Here is a 23353-nt window from a genome sequence, read left to right as displayed (position 1 = left end):
TCTGTGAGAGCCAAGACTTCCACTAGGACGTGGTCAGTGCTGTCCGTGAGAGCCAAGGCTTCCGCTAGGACGTGGTTAGTACTGTCTGTGAGAGCCAAGGCTTCCACTAGGACGTGGTCAGTGCTGTCTGTAAGAGCCAAGGCTTCTGCTAGGACGTGGTCAGTACTGTCCGTGAGAGCCAAGGATGCAGCAATGCAGTTACTCTTGTCCAACACATACAAAGCATCTCATCAACACACCGTAGATGGACAAGTGGATAGATGCATGGAAAGATGAAGAAAGGAATGAACATTCACATCCGTTTGTTCACACTCAGAATACAAGGTCAAAAAGATTATTTTAGGAGGGCGGTGATGACACACGCCTCTCATGCCTGTTCTTTGCTGGCATCTACAGAAACATTTGGTTCAGAAGGAACAAGGCCCTTTGCAAAAGCTGAACATATATCATTTGTACCACTTCTGTGATTCCTTATGCAGAAAACACACGCCAAGAGTCACTGAATTTTTAATTTACCCAAGAGTCGCAGTTGCTCTACTGACTTTGAATTATTCATTTGTAAATTAATGTACAGTTCTAATTGAGAAATTAGACTAACACTGGGGAAAACAGGCCATGGTTGAAAGTCAATAACATAGGAAAATGAGTGAGTTTAGATAAAGAGAAAGGCTTTCAAAACCATGAAGATGTGGTCTCACACATCCTTGAAACAACTACCATCAGAGGTAAATGTGTCCCCTTCCAAAACAGTACTGAAGAGTGTGGTTTTCATAGCTCATTAGACAAGCCTGTCTCCATAAGAAAGAGGCATGTTACTTCCCAAATATAAGGATTCTTTTTTGACTCTCTGCTACTCTTTTGTGCTTTCTTGGTGCTGACTTTATCAGTGGTCTTCAGAAATGGTGACAAGGATAATCATCATGGGGATTAGCAAGAGTCAAATGGCATCAGGATGACAGAGATAGAAGACCTGCTTGAGATTCTGTGTCCCACCCCTAACGACCCACTCATCCCCTGGTACCCCTATTTCTCCAACCGGCTTTCCTGCATAGTTCATGCTGAAAAGCCACCAACTTTCCCAATGCCATTCAAATAAACCACAGGCCTTTCCCACGGCTGACTAATGTCCACATTTTCACCAGAAAATGACTCACCCTGAAAGCCTGTCATGGAGAGGTCGTTTGATTTCCTTTGATTTTCACAGGACACGTTTCTCAGATTGCCACTCATTGATCCCCTAATAAGGCCGGAAGATCACATCTTGGGTAGTACCTGCAGCACTAGACCAACAGCACACACAAGACACAAGTGGGGATAGCACGATGGTGTCTTACAGACGCAGGCATGGTGCTAGTTTCACGATAGTGGAAACTATAAAACTGAAAGAGAAAAGTTGTGACTCTAAAAATACTGAAAAAATGCTGTATTACGTGAATTAATATATTTGACACACCAGAGAGCTATTATAAAGTCCTCCTTATTTAATACCCTAAAACATTTTAGTTAAGATTATAGACCCTAATCCCAGAGAAATCAGGGACAAGAGAGCAATACAAACCCCAGAAAATTACCCAGTTTCAGCAAAACATCCATGACAACAAAGAATTTTAACTTCTGTATCTGCAAGACGATAATTTTATTTTGCCAGTATTTTTTTTTCTTTTTTTACTTGAGAGGAGGACCAAATCCAGGGGCTTGTCCTTTTTGGCAAACACTCTACACCAAGCTAAATCCCCAACCCCTGCCTGGTTAATATAGTAAGTCTTTTAATGATTACTCTTTATTAGCATGGTAGACTGAAAGGAGATGTTGACATAAGGAGAGGTTAGAGCAGGAAAACGCCACTCAACAGTCAAGATGCCTCCCGATTTCTATTATTTGTCTTTTTAGTATCTTAGCCCACCAACTGTTTAAAATGACAAGAACAGTGAAGAGCTCTGCGGAGCTCCTATGCTCGCATTACCTCTCCACCACCAGCCCTTCCTATGCTGTCGAAAAGAGCAAGGAAGCCAGAAAAAAAAATGGAAGCCAAGAAAGACCTCAAGGATTCGAGATGGAACCAGGCTCAGAAAAACAAGCAACAGAAGTTGAGAGATTTGTTTACATTTGTCTCTTTCAAGCTGTTGTAATTACTAAGTATGTATCATCTTAGGCTCAGTTACTGGTACAGTGCTCTAGACTCAGATAAAAGGAAACATACAAGGAATCGCGCCTACAGCTTGAATGCTCTCTATCCCCTTCCTGTCACCTTCTGTATGACGATGGGGCTGCCAGCATGACGACTTTATTAAAGGCAGTGCAATGAGCAAGCTACGGTAAACCTGGCCCCGTGCCCGGCACGTACCACAAGGCAGGAAATAAAACTTCGGAGAATGAACGGATAAACAGAACAGCAACGTCTAAACAGAACTGAAAGGTACCATAACTTTGAAAATTATTTCTGGTCTGGGACTGATGAATAATGGCCCTCATTCCTACCCAGAGATATCTTCAACTCATTGCTAGAACCATAAGTACTGTTCCAAATGAAAAAGAAAACAGGGGGGAAATGATTTCACATAGGTAATTTAAGACCTTGAAAAGAAAAATGTATCCTTGTAAGGCAGAGGGAGAACTGACACCCAGAGGAGAAGGCTGGAGTATGATAGTCAGAAACCAAGGAACCCAGCAGCCAGCAAAAGGCAGAAGAAGGTGGGTGCTTGTCCAGCCCCTCAGGAGTAGAGTCCTGCTGACACCTTCATCCCATCCTAGTGAAACTCATTTTGATCACCAGGAAACAATACATTTCTCTAATTCTAATCTAAATTAAGTGTGAGTTTGGCACAGCCGCCCCCAGGAAATGAATAAAAGTAGGAGAGAAACTGGTCTTCAAACAGCCAAAGTAACTCAAACAATACCCTAGGGCCCGCTGGAACAAAGTCGGCTTCTCTGAGGGGCTGCCCTGCTTCTCTGGTTCCAACTCCTCTGCAATGCTGCTGCAACACGCGTAGGAGCCACAAAGCTCTGCAGTTCTTAGGTCTAAACGTAGAAATAGAAACAACCTCATCTAGACAACAAGTTGGAAACTGCTAGTGATATCTGATTTTTTAAAAAAAAGCTAAAGTTTCCAATACATGGATGGTCCAGAAAGACATTAGGATGAATTTTTCGATTAAGTCATGTGTAATCAACATCCCACAGCCAATGTCCAAAGAGTTGGTGCTGTGGATAAGGGCTGCTCATGAAGAATGCAGAAAACATAAAAGTGCGATGAAAAGGAGAAGCAAGGAACCTGTAACCACTCACAACCGGGCATGGGACGGAGCGGACATAAACACAAAAGAGGGGAGGACACGCTATGCTTGCTCAAAAATGGGAAGGTCTTGAGACAATGACAAAGTGGAAGATTGAGACAGGACCAGGAAAATGAGCCCAGGTACTAATCTCCTCTGCACCGAATTTTCCCTGACTTTCCCTCTATATGCTATGAATATGTTTTATTACCAATGGTTATTGAAGAAGCTGTTTCAACCAATGGTTTAGCAGAGCAACCTCAGGCAGAAAATCATAACAGAGATAAATATAGAGAGAGAGTAGGCGGAGTCAAGGAGATGCCATGTATCTGCCAAAGGAGATGGTCGCCAGAACCTTACCCGTTAAGCCTCAGCCTCATGGCAATACACAAAATAATAAAAGTGGGTTATTTTAGGATATAAGAGCTAGTTAATAAGAAGCCTGAGCTTTAGACTATATAAATAATCTTAGATATATATTTGCATAGTCTTTAATTAATGGTTAAGTAGACAAGAAAAAAAACATACCCAAAGCAAAGAAAAAAAATTTTTTTAGGCCCAATGAGCATAAACACTTCTCCACTGAGGGGTGGAGAGTGGAAGACTAAGCTGTCAGGAATAGAAGGGCAGCTGAGGCAGAAAATGCCAAATCCTTTTCACCCATCTTTTTGCTGGAGAACACACAATCACAACAGGATGTAGGCATTTCCTTAATGATCTCACAGTTATAACAAGCAAAATAAACAATCCAACCCTAACATGTCACTACTCCCTTAAGACATCAGTTTTCCTTTGTAGTTTAAGAATTAGTCACTCATTTAGATTGGGGCAAGTCCCTGTGGATTCAGCGAGTTCGTGGATCAACTAATGGGTTGTGGCATTATTGTGAACAGACACTGCTCCGCAGGGGGCTAGACCATTGCATCATTTGGCTTATGATAAACAAAGCCTACCCAAGAGGCTCCCCACAGTTCTGAGAGACCTGCCCTGCTCCTGGAGATGCCTTGCCACCATCCTCGGAAAAATGGACAGACAGGAAAGGAACCAAACTTGATTAGCTAAAGCCCATGCTAAGAGGTCACTTTCCCCGTCAAATGGCATACCACAACACCATCTGCCAAAAAGGCAAAAAGCACATTTTTAATGGAGACGCACAGAATGTGTAAGAGCCCATTAGTCTCCATGAAGACGGCAATCATTTCTGCACAAGCTCATCATTTTAAAAACCAAAATCTAAACTTTCATATATGTTGAAAACTTGTCAGTTTTAAACTTTTTGCTGTTTACTACTTGTCTTCAAAAGGTAGCTCAGGTAATAAACGTCTTGCAGGGATGAGGGCCCATGTTTGATCCCGAGAACACAGAGCAGAAAAACAAAAAGCCAGGCAGCATAGTATGTGCTTGTAATCTCTGTGCTGGGTGGCAGACGCAAAGAGATCCTGAATGCTCACTGGACAAATGGCCAGCCTAAGCTAACATAAAGTTTCTGATCAATGAGAGACTTTAGCACTTAAGTATCTCAAGAAAAAAAAAAAAGCTGGATAGCACCTGAGTAATAGCAACCGAGGTTGTCCTCTGGTATCCATAGACATACATGTGCGCCCACGCGCGTGCGCACACACACACACACACACACCACAAGCATACTTACTAATAAACAAAATTGCATTAATTTTTAAAGTTTGGAATATTAGGTCAAACTCAAAAACTAATATAAAATAATGCCCTTTGGACAAGGGAAGTTCCACAAGGTCCTACTAAATAAAGACTGGTTACTGAGACGGAGACAGAAGTTTCCTCCTAGGATGAGCTCTCACACAAGTTTTCCATTCCCGCGTGGTGAGCCGTGGACACACGTACGCATGAGCAAATCTAACTGAACTCGTAAGTTGTCTATGATTGTATGTACACACACATGTAGCAATAATGATTCAAGGGAAGGGTGGGACTCTGGGAGGGAGAGGATGTGGGAGGAACTGGGAGGGGCAAGGGCCAAGTTGAGCAATAGGAGAGGGTGCTACCTTAGGGCATAAAGTCAGGAGCAGGAGGCCTTGGAGCAGAGTCAGCTGAGGTCTCACAACGTCCACTTTCATGCAAAGAGTTCCAGGTTCTTGTTCAAACCTGGTCAGACATTTGTCCCCTTAGGGGATTTTCCCAAGTGGGAATATTAACCTTCCTGCCATTACAACAGCCAATCAGATTCCTGCCTTCACTTAGATGACCCAATCAGAGAGGAAGAAGGGAGGTGTGTGTGGAGAGTTAGTCTTGCTCTGAATAAGCCTTGCCTGTATTCTGGACTCCAAATCTCTGCAGCATCTTCTTCAGGGAAGAAACCAGCCCCTTTAACAGGCCCCTAAGCTGAACATTGCCGATATGCATTCATATACGAAGGTCTCAGAAAATCAAATTAAAAAAGGAGCATTTCCAGCAGGTCCTCCATGGACAGCTGTCAGGGTGAGCCAACCCAAGTCCCACCTGTGGGTCTGGGTAGGAGTTGAGCTGAGCAGTCCTGGCCACTGGGCTCACCTGCCTCAGGCAAGGGGGTTGAGCCAGCTCCCCTACACACTTCAGGGTCACTTCTCCCTCTCTCCTGAGTGCAGGGGCCACCTCTCCAGTGAGGCTTGGGTCCAGTTCTCTAACTGCAGTATCCAGTGAGAGGAAGGGCCAGCAAAGGATGGGGCGGCTCAATATGGCCCTCTGATTTCATCACGCATGGTTCCTATGGCCCCCTGCGGTGACACAGGCCACAAACAACAGCTGCAGTTGGACCATGGACTCAGACATGGTTCTCGGCAGCAGCTCAGGCCTGGACACCAACAAGGCCACAGGTTATGGTCCCAACTCTGGGCTTCTGGGGAAGAGACTGGTCCTGTAGAACAATATCCACAGGATCTCCATGACTTGGGGAGGCCATAGGTACCTCAGAGGAGCTCTGGTGAAGACCCGTGATGATGGTGTACCAGAAAGCAGAGGCCTTAGGCCAGATCAATGACTCCCTGCAATGAACATTTGCTAGTAAAACTGACTGGATGAAGGGGTGAACTGTGTGACACACAGTTCCCAGTGCCACCAAGACTACAGAAGAGGTGTCGGTGAGACAAGAAAGATGGAGACGCAGAGAGCTTCTTTTATTTTGGTTTGGTTTGTTCTTTTGTTTGTTTGCTTACTTGCTTGTTTGCTTCTTTGTTTTGGTTTGATTTTTTTAATTTTCATTTTGGGGGAGTGCTGCAGGGGCTAGGGGAGGATAGGGACGACTGGGAAGTGAACAGAATTGGGGTACATGATGTGAAATTCCCGAAGAATCAATAAAGAAATTATGCTAACTGAAAAAAGGAAGCAATTCAACATTCTATTACCGTTTCCACTCAAGCATGTACTGGGGAACGCTGTAGCGCCAAAACAAGCAGAAGCCCAAATTACTAAAAAGAAAAAGGCGGGGTCTGCTTTTATCACTGCACTGGATAAGTAGATCTGAGGACCTTTCCACATTAATGGAAGTCACTATGAAGACACAAGTTTTACAGATAATGGCCACTGTACTGAAGAGCTTACTGCTAAAGACACAGACAAGCCTCCTCAGAAGACAGACAACATTGCAATGGGTACCAGTAAACTGAGGGAAAATGATTACTATGAACTGTCATTCAAAACCCATATCTCATAAAGCAGGCAAACAAATGAGATGGAAGGGCATAGCTGCCAATGGACACAAAGCAGAAGGCCCTCCGTTGGCTGCCTCCATCCTCCCCAAGCACCAGCATCACCGTCAGTCAGAAGCCACGGGAAAGGCCCTTCAGTCTTCACTTAGTTGGCTCCTACTTATGCTTGGCAGTATGTTGTTCAACTGAAGGCAAACCATGGAAAACAATGACTGAGTCCCTTCACAGACCTCACCCAGAGAGAAACAGGCCTTAAGAGAAAGGCCCTTGCCCTCAGAACACTTAGTCTGGTTGGTAAGGCAACCTACAGCACCCAGAGAATAAATGTCAGAAATGACGGTAGCTTCAGATCTCCATGAGCGTCACTGGAGTCAGAGCTGGGTCAGGAAGGCTGAAAGAGAAAGGCACCCATCAGTGACAAACATGCACACACAGGTCCCCTCAGGGGAGCCACGCATGGGGTAGGGAGGTACACAGAACCGCTGGCCACCAGAGCAGGCTTCACTGAGGAGAAGAGGAAGGTGGGCATTTACAGGGTACAAGGTCGCTGTGAACCTCAGGGAGACGTACACACAGGCTAACATTCCTTTAGCGGGGCAGAAGCTGGATGAGGTTAGGACGAAAGAGGGGTAATCTTAGCAGAAAGTTGCTACCATGTAAGCCAGAGAAAGGCTTCCTCTTCAGAGAACCCCAGGGCACTGCAGTGCACACCAATGACCTTCCCACAATTCCACTTCCTCAGCTTTCTTTGCCCCTCATTTCCTTCATTTTTTAAATTTTATGATATTCCTCTAATCTAATTTAGATTAAGGCAGAACAAGAGAAGATTAAAGTAAGATAAAAAGGCAAATTATTAACTTCCCCACCAGAAAGGAAAAGGTGCCCTCGGGTGCCACACCCTTTGAAATTTGTGGATTTAATAGCATAGCCACTCAACACATGCCATGGTATCCGTTACTGCTCCTCCATCTACGGCGACTTTCTGGATTTTCTAGTAGGTCCTTTGGTTGCAATAGAATGTGTGGCCCTTTTAAAGTACTTTTCTCAATTTACTTTTTAACTTCAAGCATAAAACCAAAATATAACACATGCAATCTTTCTTTACTAAAAAATGATCATGATAATTAAAGCATTTAGCACAGGTATACATGGAGCCAAAAAATCACACACACACACAAAAAAAACCCTCAAAAGCGTTCAGAGTTATAATAAGCTTTCTGAAAATAGTTTTAAAATATTTTGAATAACAGTGTTTCCAAATTAGATATACAGTAAGAAGAGGCAGGTTTTTTAGAAGAACAATCAACTGGTTATCACTTATTTCAAACACCCACACACCCTTAGTGAAAATAAACCAACATCCATGCCCATGAACCTACTGGACAAATGTCTGGAATCTAAAGGGGAAGGCAAAGCCATTGTCTGGATATTCTTCTTCTTATCAGACACAGATTCTAGGAAGAAATTCAGAGCAGTTTCCAGTGGAATCCCAATACTAATATCAAGAGGGGGTGCTCTCAAAGCTAATCAGGCAGCGTTAATTATGCAAGGATCACCGAGAAGCAGCCATCTATCTTAAGAGGAAAAAAACCAAAGAGCGATCCTGAAAACAACTGGAAACAATTTCATAGTTTCTCCATTTCCTGGAACTTGATGGGAGACTTTAAAGGAAAATACATGAAGCTTTTATCCATGAGGCTCCCTTCTGATTATTAAAGTAACTCCAAAGCAAATTGAATCAGTGTCTAAGTGTAAGTACACATTATAACATTTAAAGATCATCATTTTCATGGGCAGCACAACAACAATCAAATCCATAACATTTTCTCACCAAGTGGGAACTCAAACATCGTTGATATACACAGAAAATACAGAAAAGACCAAGGGAATGAGGAAGGGGGCATAAAGACAAATGAACACTGGGGCCTGGCACAGTGCATGTGCCTGCAAAGCCTTCACACAGGACACAGAGGAAGCTCTCTATTGCAAATTCAAGGCCAGCCAGATCTGTAGGGCAAGGTCCAAGAAAGCCAGGGCTACGCCCCAACTCCCAGAAAACAAAACAAAAAAAAAATCAAATGGAGGATTGAACAAGCACATGTATTTTGCTCTTAGTAGAAAACGTGCTTTCTACGAGTTGACTATGTTACAAACAATTTATTATTAGAGATTTTAGTTTCCTAATAATAAATGAAGACATAGTAAACCATAAATGGGAAAGACTGCTATTCACTTACTCACACACACAAACTACAAATTTTATATATATATATATATACATATACAGCATGATACAACACACACATATTACGTATATAAATTAAATATCCAGCAAAAAAAAGCATTGGGGGTTATTAACAAAAGTGTGGACTACTTTACAGCCCTAGTCTGTTATAAAGTGGGGGATGGAAAGGAAGAAGACAGGACGAATGTTTTGGGTCTCTTGAAGGCGAACACTGGACAATATAGAAGGGTGGAAACATTGCATAAATGATCCACAGAACGCTGCTAACGAAGGCTGACTATTTCGCATCAGTACTTAAGTTTAACTTGCGAAGCTTCAGAGAATACCGAGACAAGCACTGCGTTAGAATTGCGTGCATGAAAAAATCAACGTAAAGTTTGGAGCACTGTGTGGCCTGGAATTTTAACCTAGCATTCTAAGCTATAAAGGTGTATAAAATGTGACTCCAATATGCCATAAAGATCAGACAGGAAAATCAAGCATAATAACTTCAAAATTCTTCTTCCTCAACATACATGTGATTACAACTTCAAGTTGGCTGCTAGGATATACATATATGGATCAAAGACATAAGAAATGTGCATCAGACACCCAATGTCTACTTACTGGAGAGTTCCCACTAACAACTTAAACTTTCTCTTGGCTACATTAGACATTATCTAGTTAACATGACTCATGGGCAACCATTTAACATGTAATAAGTGATTTGTCCTGACTTTAACATGTCCGTGCTCCTTTGAAAGAATCTTCCTTAACTCTTTAGTTGTTGGTTTAATCAAGAACATGTCATCTCACCATAGTATGTATTTGTAATACCTTATTCCCACTCAGAAGCAACACACGTGTTCAAGACAAATCTAGGAGAGACAAGCTGGTTCATTACCACACCCATTCCCTTATTAGAAGGGTACAGCTACCCCATTCATTTCTCACCCTCCTTTGTAGTTAGGGATGCCAGGAAATAAATTACACCCAAGGGTATGTGAACAGAAGCGTACAGCCTGCTACAGCAAACAATCCACTTCTTCTGTGTTCCTTCCCTCATCTACACAGGAAAGTGCACAGTATCTTAAAAGCATATGTTAGGAAGAACAAGAGACCAGAGCTGCACAAGGCCTTGACAACAACCAGAAAGAACAGCCACCACTCAGTAAAGTGTTTCAAGACTTCATCTGAAAGAGGAAGAACCTTTCCCTCTGTTTGAGTCATAGTCCAAGGCTTCTTTGTAGTGCTATAACAATGCAGGCAATGGGTATTGTCTAAACTGTGAGCTACCCACACGTGTGAACCGTGAGCTACCCACACGTGTGAACCGTGAGCTACCCACACGTGTGAACCGTGAGCTATCCACACGTGTGAACCGTGAGCTACCCACACGTGTAAACTGTGACACGCAAAATGGAGAACAAATAAATGACCAACACATTCACACCGAACAGTGTAGAGAGATCTGTATCTCCTTGAACAGTCTGGAGAAAGGCATGTGTCTCACTTGACATTCTACAGAAATGCATGCATTTCATCGGATATTCTACAGAAAGGTGTGTGTCTCTCTGGACATTCTACAGAAAGGCATGTATCTCACTGGACATTTTAGAGAAAAGCATGTATCACATTCTACAGAAAGGTATGTGTCTCTGGACATTCTAGAGAAAGCTGTGTGTCTCACTGGTCATTCTAGAAGGAGGCATGAGTTTCTCTGGACATTCTAGAGAAAGGCATGTATCTCACTACTGAAGGACCATCTCTTGGGAATTGAAAAAATGAATAAAATGTAAGTTTCAAACTTAAATTTAAGTTTAAGAAATTTTAACTTAAAAGTAGCAAAATAACAAATCACTTATAAGCTAATTTGAAGAAAATAGTTCAAAATAATTAATAAATTTATAGCAGTGAATCCCATGAATACTGTAACCTGGAATGAAATCTTGTCTCAGAGCATGTCAACAGATTAATCTATTTTACTGTCTTGGAATATTTTTGAATACTGTTTGGCTAAGAGCCTGACGATGTTCTAGTTCCTTGGTGCCTCATGGAAGGGCATCTGACCTGCATCCGACTACAAAGCCAAGTTTTGTGTGCACCCAGGGAAGCATAACCTACTTGATTTGTGCTGCGACTCTATTTCATTAGCTTTCATTTTTACGGTAACATTATGGAAAGAAAAGCTGGAGAAAAACACTCACTTGGACATTATGATATTTGTTTGCAGCTCTGTCCTGATTTCAGCTTCCGGCTTAATGACTGAACGGCACCGCAGAGGGTGATGCACTGGAGCGAAAGTGGTGAATCATTAAAGAGTTCATAAATTTTAAAAACAGGGGCAGGCCTTCTGGGTGCCATATGCTTCTAGAAAACTCACTGTTGTGCCGTATTAATTGAACCACGAAGCCTTTATTAGTTCCCTTTAAAAATGCTTGCAGAGAAGCTTTTATTAACGATTGCCCTCAAATTGTTTATACTACTTAGCATTTCCATAACAACTTATATTTCAAAGAACTTTTTGATCATTAGTTAAATCTATTTTACATTTCTATAAGGGAATGCAGCTGTTGAGCAAAAGAGAGACACAAAGGGAAATGCCTGAACTAATTTTTGCCCAAGATTTGTCAATGAATAAATGAATAGGGAATGAGAAGACGCACAGAAGACAGGATCTGGTGAAACTTTGGCTGGAATAAATCAACGCGTTCTCTTACTTGTTGCAGGCAGAAGAGTTGTTGTTAGCATTGCCATAACGATGACAGGAATGACATATTGTCATCCAGCAAACTCTATGAGCTGATCCGTAAGGAGAGCTTTGGCTAAGGTGATTTTAAAAGTTACTGAGAAATTCCAAAGCCCATAGGTTTTCACAAACCTAAAGGTGTCATTATACATTGTGCTTGGAAAATTTGAGAGTATACATTTTAGAGAAAATTACAACATTAAACTTTCATTTGTCAAAATTAAAGATGCTGAGATCATTTTCAGGTCGGTGCACCCAAATATTCTTCTCTTAAAATAATCCTACCTTTTTTCTTTATTGTATAATTTTAGCTTCTTTGTCAAAAATCAGGTGTGCATAGGTGTGTGGCTTAATAGCTGGGTCTTCAATTGATTCCATTGGTCAACCTCCATTTTTACGCCAGTACCAAGCAGTTTTCATTACTGTAGCTCTGTAATAGAGCTTGATGTCAGGGATCCCTCTGGAAGTTTCTTTATTGTACAGGATTGTTTTGGCTATGCTGGGATTTTTGGTTTTCCATATGAAGTTGATTATTGTTCTTTCAAAGTCTGTGAAGAACTGTCTTGGGATTTTGATGGGGATTGCATTGAATCTATAGATTGCTTTTGGTAGGATTGCCATTTTTACTATGTTGATCCTACCTATCAAAGAGCATGGGAGATCTTTCCATTTTCTGGCACCTTCTTCAATTTCTTTCTTCAAAGACTTAAAGTTCTTGTCGAATAGGTCTTTCATTTCTTTGGTTAGTGTTACTCCAAGATACTTTATGCTATTTGTGGCTATTGTGAAAAGTGATGTTTCTCTAATTTCCCTCTCAGCTTCTTTGTCATTTGTATACAGGATGGCTACTGATTTTTTGAGGTGATCTTGTATCCTGCCATATCACTGAAGGTATTTATCAGCTGTAGGGGTTCTCTGGTAGAGTTTTTGGGGTCACATATATAGACTATTATATCATCTACAAACAATGAAAATTTGATTTCTTCCTTTCCAATTTGAATCCCCTTAATCTTTTGTTGTCTTATTGCTACAGCCAGAATTTCAAGAACTATGTTGAAGAGATATTGAGATGGAGCTGGCATAACTGGATGTCAAGATGTAGAAAAATGAAAATAGATTCATATCTATCCCCATGCACAAAACTCGAGTCCAAATGGATTAAAGACCTCAATATAAATCTCACCACACTAAATCTGATAGACGAGAAAGTGGGAAGTAGCCTTCAGTGCATGGGCACACAAGACCACTTCCTAAATATAACACCAGTAGCACAGACACTGAGAGCAACAATGAATAAGTGGGACCACTTGAAACTGAGAAGCTTCTGTAAAGCAAAGGACACAGTCAATAAGACAAAAAGACAGCCTACTAAATGGGAAAAGATCTTCACAAACCTCACATCAAAGAACTGATCTCCAAAATATATAAAGAACTCAAGAAATTAGATATCAAAATTCTAAATAACCCAATTAAAAAATGATGAACAGAACTGAGCAGAGAATTCTCAACAGAAGAATTTCAAATGATTAAGACTTACTTAAGGACATGTTCAACATCCTTAGCCATCAGGGAAATGCAAATCAGAACAACTCTAAAGAACCATCTTACACCTTCCAGAATAGCTAAGATCAAAAACACCACTGATAGCTTATGCTGGAGAGAATGTTGAGTAAGGGGAACACTCATTCATTACTGGTGGGAATGCAAACTTATACAACCACTTTGGAAATCAGTATGGCGGTTTCTCAGAAAATTGGGAATCAACCTATCTCAGGATCCAGCAATACCACTCTTGGTCATATACCCAAAACATGCTCAATCATACTACAAAGGCATTGTTCAACCATGTTCATATCAGCATCATTTGTAATAGCCAATACCTGGAAACAACCCTCAACCAAAGAATGGATGAAGAAAATATGGCACATTTACACATTAGAGTACTACTCAGCCATAAAAAATCAATGACATCTTAAATTTTACATGCAAATGGATAGAATTAGAAAACACTATCCTGAGTGAGGTAACCCAGACCCCAAAAAATGAATATGATATGTACTTACTCCTAAGTGGATACAGCTATAAACAAAGGACATAGACCCTACAGTTTATGATCCTAGAGAAGCTAAGTAATAAGTAAGGTGAGCCTGACAAAATTGGGAGCATGGGGATGGGGAGAGAAGGGAGAGTAGAAGGGGAAGAGGAGGGGAGAAGGGGAGGAGAGTAATGGTCTATCCTGTCCCTTTAAGAAAAAATCTCTTCCCTCCCTCCCATCTGCTGAGGCAAGCAGATCTTCCTTCCACTTCAAGCCTGTGAGCTATTTTGCTCACTCTCCTAAAGAGGTAGTTTTTCCTCTCTTCTCCCCCTCTCTCCCCTCTACCTCTCTCTCTCCTCATCCCCCTTCTTCCTTCCTCTCCCCTTTCCTCTTCCCTCCCATAACCCATTAAATAAATATCCAACCTCACTCTGCATGGTGTGCCTATCCATCTCTCTCTCTCACCAGCCAAGGCTTCTCGTGGGGCCAGTTGACCCACCGAGGTCTCTCAAGGAATGGCGCCATTTTAGTTTTACCATTACAAGGGGTGAGGAGAACTTGAGAAAATGGGATAGTAGAGAAGGAGGGAGGACAGAGATGAGAGCAAAAAAAAGAAATATCTTGATTGAAGAAGCCATTGTAGGGTTAGCAAGAAACGTGGCTCTAGAGAAATTCTCAGGAATCCACAAGAATGACCCAAGCGAAGACACTAAGCAATAGAGGAGAGGGGGCCCAATCTTGACTTCCCCTGTAGTCAGACTGATGAGTATCATAAATATCACCATAGAACCTTCATCTAGCAACTGATGGAAACAGAGGCAGAGACCTGCATCAGAGCACTGGATAGAGCTCCCAAAGTCCAGTTGAAGAGAGGAAAGAATTAGAATATGAGCAAAGAGGTCAAGACCATGATGGGTACACCAACTGAAACAGTCTACCTAAGCTAATTGGGTCTCACCAACTACAGCCAACTTGAAGTTGGAGTGGGCCAAGGCTTGTACTGTTTCTGTCTCTCCCTCAGAAGGTTTTATCCATATATAAAACACATATTTTAGTGGCTGTACCCTGCTGCGTTACACACTACATAGTAAGAAGTAGGCCCTCAGTTAACTGTGTGGATGAATAGGTGCTTCAGCTGCAGCCCTCGACAGACTTCCCCCCATACTCCCCAGCACCCAAAAGAATCTCCAAAATTCTAACTTTGAACATTATTGGGGTAGCAAGATTGAAATAACAACCAACAAATGTTGCATACAAAAATCAGTACTTATTGTTTGACTGAATACATGATCAAGACAGTAATCATTTTCCTTGATATCAACAGTATTTGAGTATGGATAAAAAATGTTTCTGAAACTAATATCTATGCATGGGAAAAATAAGATTTCATGCTACTACAGGACCAGTTTTCAAGATGAAAATAAATAATCTAAAACTATTAAAGAATTTTGGAAGCGATGAAGTATGTCAATGTCTCTGTCTTTGTACAGCCCTGGAAACTGTTTATAGAAGAAAACAATGTAAATGGATGATGATTGCATAAGACCTATTCAAGTCTCTATGTGGAGTTTTTAAAAAGAAAAATGTAAGAAAAACATTTTCTGATTGAAACAATCTGATTTTTATTTCACCAGTGACAGAAAGCTCTATGGGACACTAACAAAAACAATATAAGAGCATTTTGGCAGCTGTGCCAAAATATTTTTTTATATACAAAGTGTATTCCAGGTCTCTGGTTAGACTATGATATTTAAAATGAATGTAAGTGACCTCCACCCCCCTATAGGAGTCAATTCCTAGGTTATTTTCAAATTTTATTCATAAATACTTCTCAGTTAATTGAGACTTTTTACGATGTCAAGCAGAACCATGCATGTTTAAAAAGAATACACAAGAAAATATTAGAGGCCCTAAGATCAAATGAGCCCCCTTCATGGCTTCTCCTTTATTGGCTGCTTTTTCACTTCTCCTAATTGAACCATCACCATAACTGGCAAGGACTTCTGCAATAAAACAGCAGCCTCGAGGGACATTTTCATATTATAAAATCAGCATCCATAAGATCAATATTCTGTGGGGTAGGGTATGTTTACTCTCATTGCCAAATATTACCATGAGAAGAATATAGTTCACCATGGTGGCTCTAAATGAAACACCTCTTTTTTTAAGCTATAAAATTTTGAAATGTTAAATTGAAACAAATACTCATATATCCAAATGCTACCTAAATAATGACGATACTATTTTAAGTTCATCCCAGAAGAAATGGTAATAACGCTATTCTGTAACCGCAGTGAACAACACAGCTCACAGAGCACACACTTCATCAGGCCCTGTGGGGGTGAAGGGTGAGAAGAGAAGGCAAAAACTGAGACCTACCATTATAAATCTTGGCCTGAATGCAACATCCTTGCCAAAGGGAACTTGTAAAAATCACTAATTCTTGGCCCGCCTCTCAGAAGGATTAAGCAAAAAATTTTGTGTACAAGACTTGTTTAAACAAATTCTTCAAGAGAAGTCACTGCACATTGAAGTCTGAGAGCCATGAGGCTATCCAAGGATCCAGGTCTAGGTAACCCCTTACCTGTCCAACTAGAAGACACAATCCCTATTGTAAACCAGACTCGTGATCCAAACCTGGAGCACCTACACGGCACCCTCCACAACCAAGCTAGATTTCACTATAATTCCCAGTCAGCAGCCTATGGGGAGCATCGAGCATGGCCGACCAGACAGTGAGAGCCAAGAGGCGTTCGTCTAGGTGCGGCACTCCAGAGGCTGAAAGCATTGGCAAGAGGCCCGCTTTGATGAACTCTGCAAGCGTATGACATTGGCTGTGACGGAGACGATGGGGTAATCACAGCTCACCATGACAACACAGAGATAAACGAGAATGATGAAAACAGAAAATGCTCTCACGGGCTATCTGTGACTGACATGTGGTAGCTGAACCTACTCCATCCTCTCAAAACTTGGATCATATTTGTTCTAGGAGCAACTCCCTGCTCCTGACGGAATGGGTGTTGCCGGCCCTGATCGCAGTACTTGAGCCGCACATATGACTGTCTCATAGGAAGCAGGCACTGAGGTTAGTATTAAATGTGTACATAGGAAGCAGGATGAGCCGCAGCGAAAGGCGGGAAGTAAAATATCCTTCCTGCATGTTCAAGAGATGGAGGTGGAGTCCACACAGAAACTGACTACCACAGCATAGTTTAAAAGCCAACAGGAAAATTAAATTCTTGCATCATATTCAATATTGATAACAGCAGAAAATTTAATCTGAACATTCATTTAGAAACAGATAACTCAATGGTCAGTGCTTAGACAACAATGAAAGTGAATTACTCAGAAGGTAGACTGGGTTACTAGAGAATTAACTATAGAATATAAAATCCAAAAGGTATTATATGATTATCCAATCTCTAAAAGAAAAAAAAATGTTCCCTGATGGCTTCAATTGCCTGATTTGAAGCAACACAAAGCAGTAGCGTTCACAAGGCTCCGGGACTGACCTGGTTGTGCGGGAGAGCTCATTGTGGAGACCGAAGGGGCTGACGGCGGAGGGTGCAGTCACGGCTGGCTCTCTGCTGGCAATGGCTGTCCAAGTGACGGGGGCAGAGGAGAAACCTAGGGTGTAAGAAAAACCACACTGTGGAATCTACAGGTTACGTAAGTCATATGAAAACCAGAGAGCTGGCTGTAGATCTCAGCAGCGACAACTTCCTGAGGTCCTTGAGAGTCACGTCACGTCCTCAGCCCTCTAACTCTTCAGCAATAGAAGGGCACATGGGAAATGGGGCAACAGTTGAGTTCTGCAGGGTGTACCTAGTAGTACGTGTCTCTGGGTTTGGTCCCCAGCACCGAAAAGGGGGAAAAGCCAATGACCACCTGGCTTGCAGACAGGGATTTTGTGACCATGGAGCCATAGGAATAAGAGAAGCCAGTGAGTGAAGAAGCTCTTCGTGTGACTACAGCTGCCTTCCAACTTGCCATTTTGTGGCTGTTTCCATTCCTATAAAAATTGGAAATCAATTTTTGGAGGTCTGGATATAAATATCTCACTGCATAACATTTTTAGCTGTTATTGTCAAATATTTACTGGTAGGAACAGAACCAGTTGGTGGGGGGAAAGCTGAAGGCCTAAAAAAGCAACAAAGGGGTCATAAACCATAGGAGTGACAAAAAAAAAAAAGAACCATTACAGACTCCACTTCTTGAAATCTTCTGCAATCTTGTTCCTGCTAAAAGCAGTAAGAGCCACTCTCTCTAGGAGCCACTGACAGGAGGGACTGGCTCTCGGAAGGGAATTTAAGGGGCTTTCTGCTCTGCGTCTGGATGCACTTAGAGGAAAAGCTGTTCATTCCAAGGACATCTCCCTAACAGCTTACTGGAAAGGCAAACTTAAAAAAAATAGAAGAAAGAAAAGAAACTTTTAAGCTATCCTTAGCACGCATTTTACTAAACAGAGCTGACCTGCAGATACGGGCGCTCTGAGAAGCAGGTCTCTCTGCCTTCGGAAAACACGGCATATTTATGACACTCTTTTCCACCAGTATTTTCAAAGTGTTATTACTATTTTTGCAAGGAAGTATAAAGCTAGATATAAATACATATTTCTTTGAGGAAATATATAACAGCACCAAGAATACCACTAATGCTGTAAAGATCTCCACATGGAAACCTGCGTTACTGAAGCAGTCTAGCGGGGTGGCGGGTCTCTGCAGACTGCTTCACACTCTTCAGGTTTTCGTAAGCACTGAGACTTAATGACATTGAAAACAGGCATTTTGGTAAACCCTCTTTAAAAACCAGACCGGGTCTGCTCATTTTACCTATCGATAGGTTTATGATTTCTCTATCGGTAAGAATGCAGCATCTCTATGAATGGAAGGAAAAGGCAGAACAAAATCCTTTGCTTTTCATATAAGAAAATGGTCATCCTGACATTGGCACCTTAATAAAAAGATCTCGGTGTCACACCACTGCTCTGAGGTCACTGCACAGCTCTTCAGAATCACTAGCTGCATGCAGACGGTGCGTCGTCATGTCTGAGCTATTGTTACAAGAACTAAACTAATAGTAATGTTTGTCTCCGTCTCTACTGACCACCCGTCACTACCTTTCGCAGGTGAAAAACATCAACATGTTTTCTGCTTCATAATTCAATACAAATAAATAAAGGAGTAAATTCCACTAGGATTTAAATTTTTAGACAATTTTAAATCAACAAATATGACTTCACAATTTTGGCTTTTCTTTTGTATTTTTAGAATGTATCCTGAACCATCTCATAAATGCTCTAACTACCTTCCTGAGTCACAGAGAGTCTGAGTAGGAACTGTACACAGTCATCCTGAGTGAAGTAACCCGGACCCACAAAGACAAATGTTGCATGCTTTTTCTCCAGGTAGATGTTGGTTTTGAATCTCTGCATACATGTGTTTCGTATGAAATACCCACAAAGGTCAGGAAGCTAGGAGGAAACCATAGAGGGAAGGGCTTGCAAGGGATGAGACACATGTGCCGTGATCTAAGCACGGAAAGGGGAAGAGTGAATCAGAAGAGTTAAATACGGTGTGGGGTGCAGAGAAGAGCAAGGCAGGTGGGGAGGGATAACTAACAATAAAGGAATTCTGAAGACATAATATGAAAACCCAATACTGTAGCAGCTCCTAAAAAGATCATATCTACATATACATACACATGCACCCCCTCTCCTGCAGGGGAGCATGAGTCCCGCTGGAAAACACAGGCTAAAAAATAAAGAGACCAGTGCTGGAAACGAGATACCTCTTTTGGAGCTGTTGGCCAGTGGTGTCCCGTAGGCACCCACATATTGTAAGCTATTAACAGTTCTTATTATTAACCGTCCCCCAGAACTTGAATGTAAGACCATGTTAACTGAAAGCATTACATAATTGGGTTACAGAACCAGAGAAATAAAGTAGGTGTTCACCTAGAAGCTTCCTGTCTAATGGTTAGCCTTCGTGGTCTAGAAGGTACAATGAATGCTACTTACTGGAGGAGAAAAGTAGTTACCGGTCTTAGCCGTGAAGTCTGTGAGCTACAATAACAACTGGCCTGGCAAGACGTGTCCACTGGGACAATGGCAGCTTTCTAGATTTAATGCCCCCTTCAAAACATTACTGGGGCCAAGAACCTGTTCCTAGATAGGTCATAGGCCATAGACTCTAAAGAAAAACCCACTAGCACTATTCTGCGAAGCGAACACAGCATTAGGCCAACCCCTAACAACTTACTGCCAGTTCCACAAATCAGTGAATCTCTCAACTCTTGTCAGAGAAAGGTTTTCTTGCAGTAGAAGGCAATTAGTACAGGGACGCACAACCAGTCAAAGAGAAGAGAACAAAAGACTTTGGAGTGCACGTGCCTGAACGGGACGTCTATACCACGCCCCTCCCGGTGAGGTGCAAGGACCCGGATGAAGAGCCGAGGTGGAAGATGACAGGGAACGATGAAAACGTGAGCTCACAGCAGTTGTGACAGCACACACAGGAACTGTGCGAGCTCAAGACAGACAGAATCCAAGCACGGAGCAGGGAGTGGGGATGAAGTCCTACCCAGAGCTGGGGAGCTGCCGGCAACAACTCATGGCTGCTGGGAGGTAGAGGGTCAGTTCTGTTAAATGGTCCATCAATCTCTTTCCAGGACAAGCTCATACCCGACAGTGTTTGCACAGCACATATCAGACTCAATTACTTATTCAGAAGAGGAGAGGGAGAGAGAGAGAGAGAGAGAGAGAGAGAGAGAGAGAGAGAGAGAGAGAGAGAGAAGAGAAGAGAAGAGAAGAGAAGAGAAGAGAAGAGAAGAGAAGAGAAGAGAAGAGAAGAGAAGAGAAGAGAAGAGAAGAGAAGAGAAGAGAAGAGAAGAGAAAGTTTGATGGGGAGGGAGGGAGGAAGAGGGGAGGGAGGGAGATAAACGTGGTCAAAATACACTGTATAAAATTCTCAAATAATTATTGAAAATACTGCTTTAAAAAACAACCAAAGCTGAACACATGGCCAAGGCCTGTCCCCCCTGTTCTTGGGAGGGAGATCAAGAGGGCCACAAACTGAAGATAAACCTAAGCTACAGCAAGAGTCTAGCTCAGAAGAAAAGTTAAAAATAGGTAAATAAGTAAGTGACTAACAAATATCAAGGATCAGGAAGCCTTCAGAGCCCGCAAATGAAGCAGTTCTCATCATATAAGGGCAATCTGTCTTCCCGCCTTCAGGCTTTCACTCTATGATATTCCTCTGTACAACTGATAACTCATGGACTTACATATACCTCAGCTCGCCAGATAACTTTCAACAGTTTAACCTTGGTACATCCATCACTGCTTTCCACAGAGAATATGTACAACGGTCATCTGCACCGGGCTAATCTGTGGCCAGGCTATAACCACTGTTATTCATAACTTGACTTCATAACTTGAGTACAGAGTGAATCTGGCATAGAAACAAGAATCTTGCTTTGGAATATCAATGTTTTTGAAATTTAAACAACTCTCTTTGACATTCAACCTTTTAAATAACTGCCTAATCATAACACATTTTCAAACCATTATAAGTGCATTATTATTTGAATAGTTTACCCGAAAACTAGGAGGCATTTCTGGGTTGCTATGCATTAGTTTCCACTTACTGCGCTTTCATTTCCAATACGCCACATTAAGCTGAAGTTATTGCTACAATTAGAGCCACATGCTAGAATATAGTCATTCAAAGGGTTCTCCTGTGCTGCTTCAGGGAATATAGATCTATGTGTGTGCAGAGACGCAGGGTTGCTGCAATGATGTGTGGCTGCCTCAGAGGCTGTATAAGCCTTCTTCTCCTTGGGACCACAGAAGCAACAGGTTACCACAAGTCTGTACCCTCTCTGTGTGCTCAGTGTGTGCGTGTGTGTGCATTTGTGTGCATACAGCTGTGACTGGGAGCCTGGCTGGACTGGCTTGCCCAGGAAGCCTCATGTAAGCTTTGTCTCCGTCACTGTGCCTGTGGGTGGTTGGTTGCTTGGTTTGGTTAATGTGGGTGCTGGGAACCCAACTGAAGCTCTCAAGCTTGAACAACAAGAACCTTACAAACTGAGCCATCTCTCCAGCTTCCAATCCACACCCTTTCAAGACCAAGTTGAAATGGAATTTTACACAAATTAAGAATATTTTTATTTGCTTAGTAATACGAGGGTTCAGAGGTCAACATCTATCGACTAGAACAGAAAATTTAGTCTCAACTCTTTCCACAAATCTTTCCCCAAATGCAATGCAGAGCAACAGACAAGGGCAGGGCAGCTTTCCTCCTACACCTTTGCCATTCTATACGATAAGAGCAGATCATGAATAATGTAAAACTAGCCTTCAAATGGAGAGATAACCAAAAAAGATAAAGATAACAGAGCTTAAATGCAAAGTATCAGAACATAAAATATATGACTTCAAGAAATAGCTTTAATTAGTTTGAACGTTAGTCTGCAAAAACACACAGGTTTATACTGAAGAAAATTACAGAGTCATTAAAAACAAAACTGCTAGGACTCCTTTATCCTGTAAAATTGACACATCAGGGGACAACAGCCCAGGGACATGATATCTGTGCAGCTGGAAGCGTGGACACTGACACAATCCATTGCTCTAGCCCACACCACTGCCCTTCCCTATGCTGCGATCTTTCCATGGGTCTTTTTCATATGTTCAATAACAATGACGCAGGCGGGCAGAGCTTTATCGGTCACAAAGAACTTACACTTGGAGTGTGCTCTCTGACTTTTCACGGCCCTCTGGAAACACTGAATAATTTAATATTATTCCCTCTTTAAAGATAAAGCCAAAGCATAAAAGAGTTCCAAGTATCTTGCTCACAGAGCATACTGGCAATAGAGGGGCGGGTCCTCTCTGTAAGTGCTGTCTTTGAGGCTCACCAGGAGGTGTAAGCCATCACCTCAGAACTGTTCAAATATCAAGACGTCTACCTGGGCCTCACAACTTCAGGAGTGACCAAGTTACAGGTCTCCTTTGCTAAGGAACCCTTACTGTTGGTGGCCCGGCCAGAGGAGCAGTGGACGGTGGTTGACTTCAGGGTGTCAGACCACCAGGGGGAAAATCCCTGATGGGTGAGTGTCAGATAGGCCAGGCCCCAAGACCACAGACTCCAGAGTGTCTTTTGCTTCTGCTGGGCCTTCACGTGTCTGCTGCTGCTGTCTTTCTCTGGTATCTGGCATGGTGTGAATGGGGGTGGGGAGATCCCCACTGCCTGTAGCACAGTGTGATTATCTCATGGAAACATCCTGTGGCTTCTTATGAAGATGATGTCTTCCTAAGATGGACTGTCTAGTTGATAATAAGAATGTTAGCTTAAATAAAATTTTGATGATTATAAAATAAATAAAACAAAAAAGTGTCACCCAGCTAGA

The 23353-nt window shown here is 42.0% G+C and overlaps 1 protein-coding gene across 15 annotated transcripts in view; it reads right to left on the bottom strand.

Moving 5' to 3' along the window:
• Window positions 1-23353, bottom strand: part of Hdac9 (histone deacetylase 9) — an 834213-nt gene that overhangs the window by 734129 nt on the left and 76731 nt on the right. For 14 of the 15 annotated variants that reach the window (XM_075948414.1, XM_075948435.1, XM_075948434.1 and 11 more), the window contains exon 2: window positions 17455-17569. In XM_075948414.1, the coding sequence (XP_075804529.1) occupies window positions 17455-17476 (22 nt within the window). In that variant the 5' untranslated portion in view covers window positions 17477-17569. Of the gene's footprint in view, window positions 1-1154; window positions 1208-17454; window positions 17570-23353 lie in introns of those variants that run through there. The other variant, XM_075948417.1, reaches the window with a different exon arrangement.

Source organism: Microtus pennsylvanicus, chromosome 14 (assembly GCF_037038515.1).
Source record: "Microtus pennsylvanicus isolate mMicPen1 chromosome 14, mMicPen1.hap1, whole genome shotgun sequence".
In the NCBI taxonomy this organism is placed as follows: domain Eukaryota; kingdom Metazoa; phylum Chordata; class Mammalia; order Rodentia; family Cricetidae; genus Microtus; species Microtus pennsylvanicus.
This window is presented reverse-complemented; position numbering and strand designations above follow the sequence as displayed.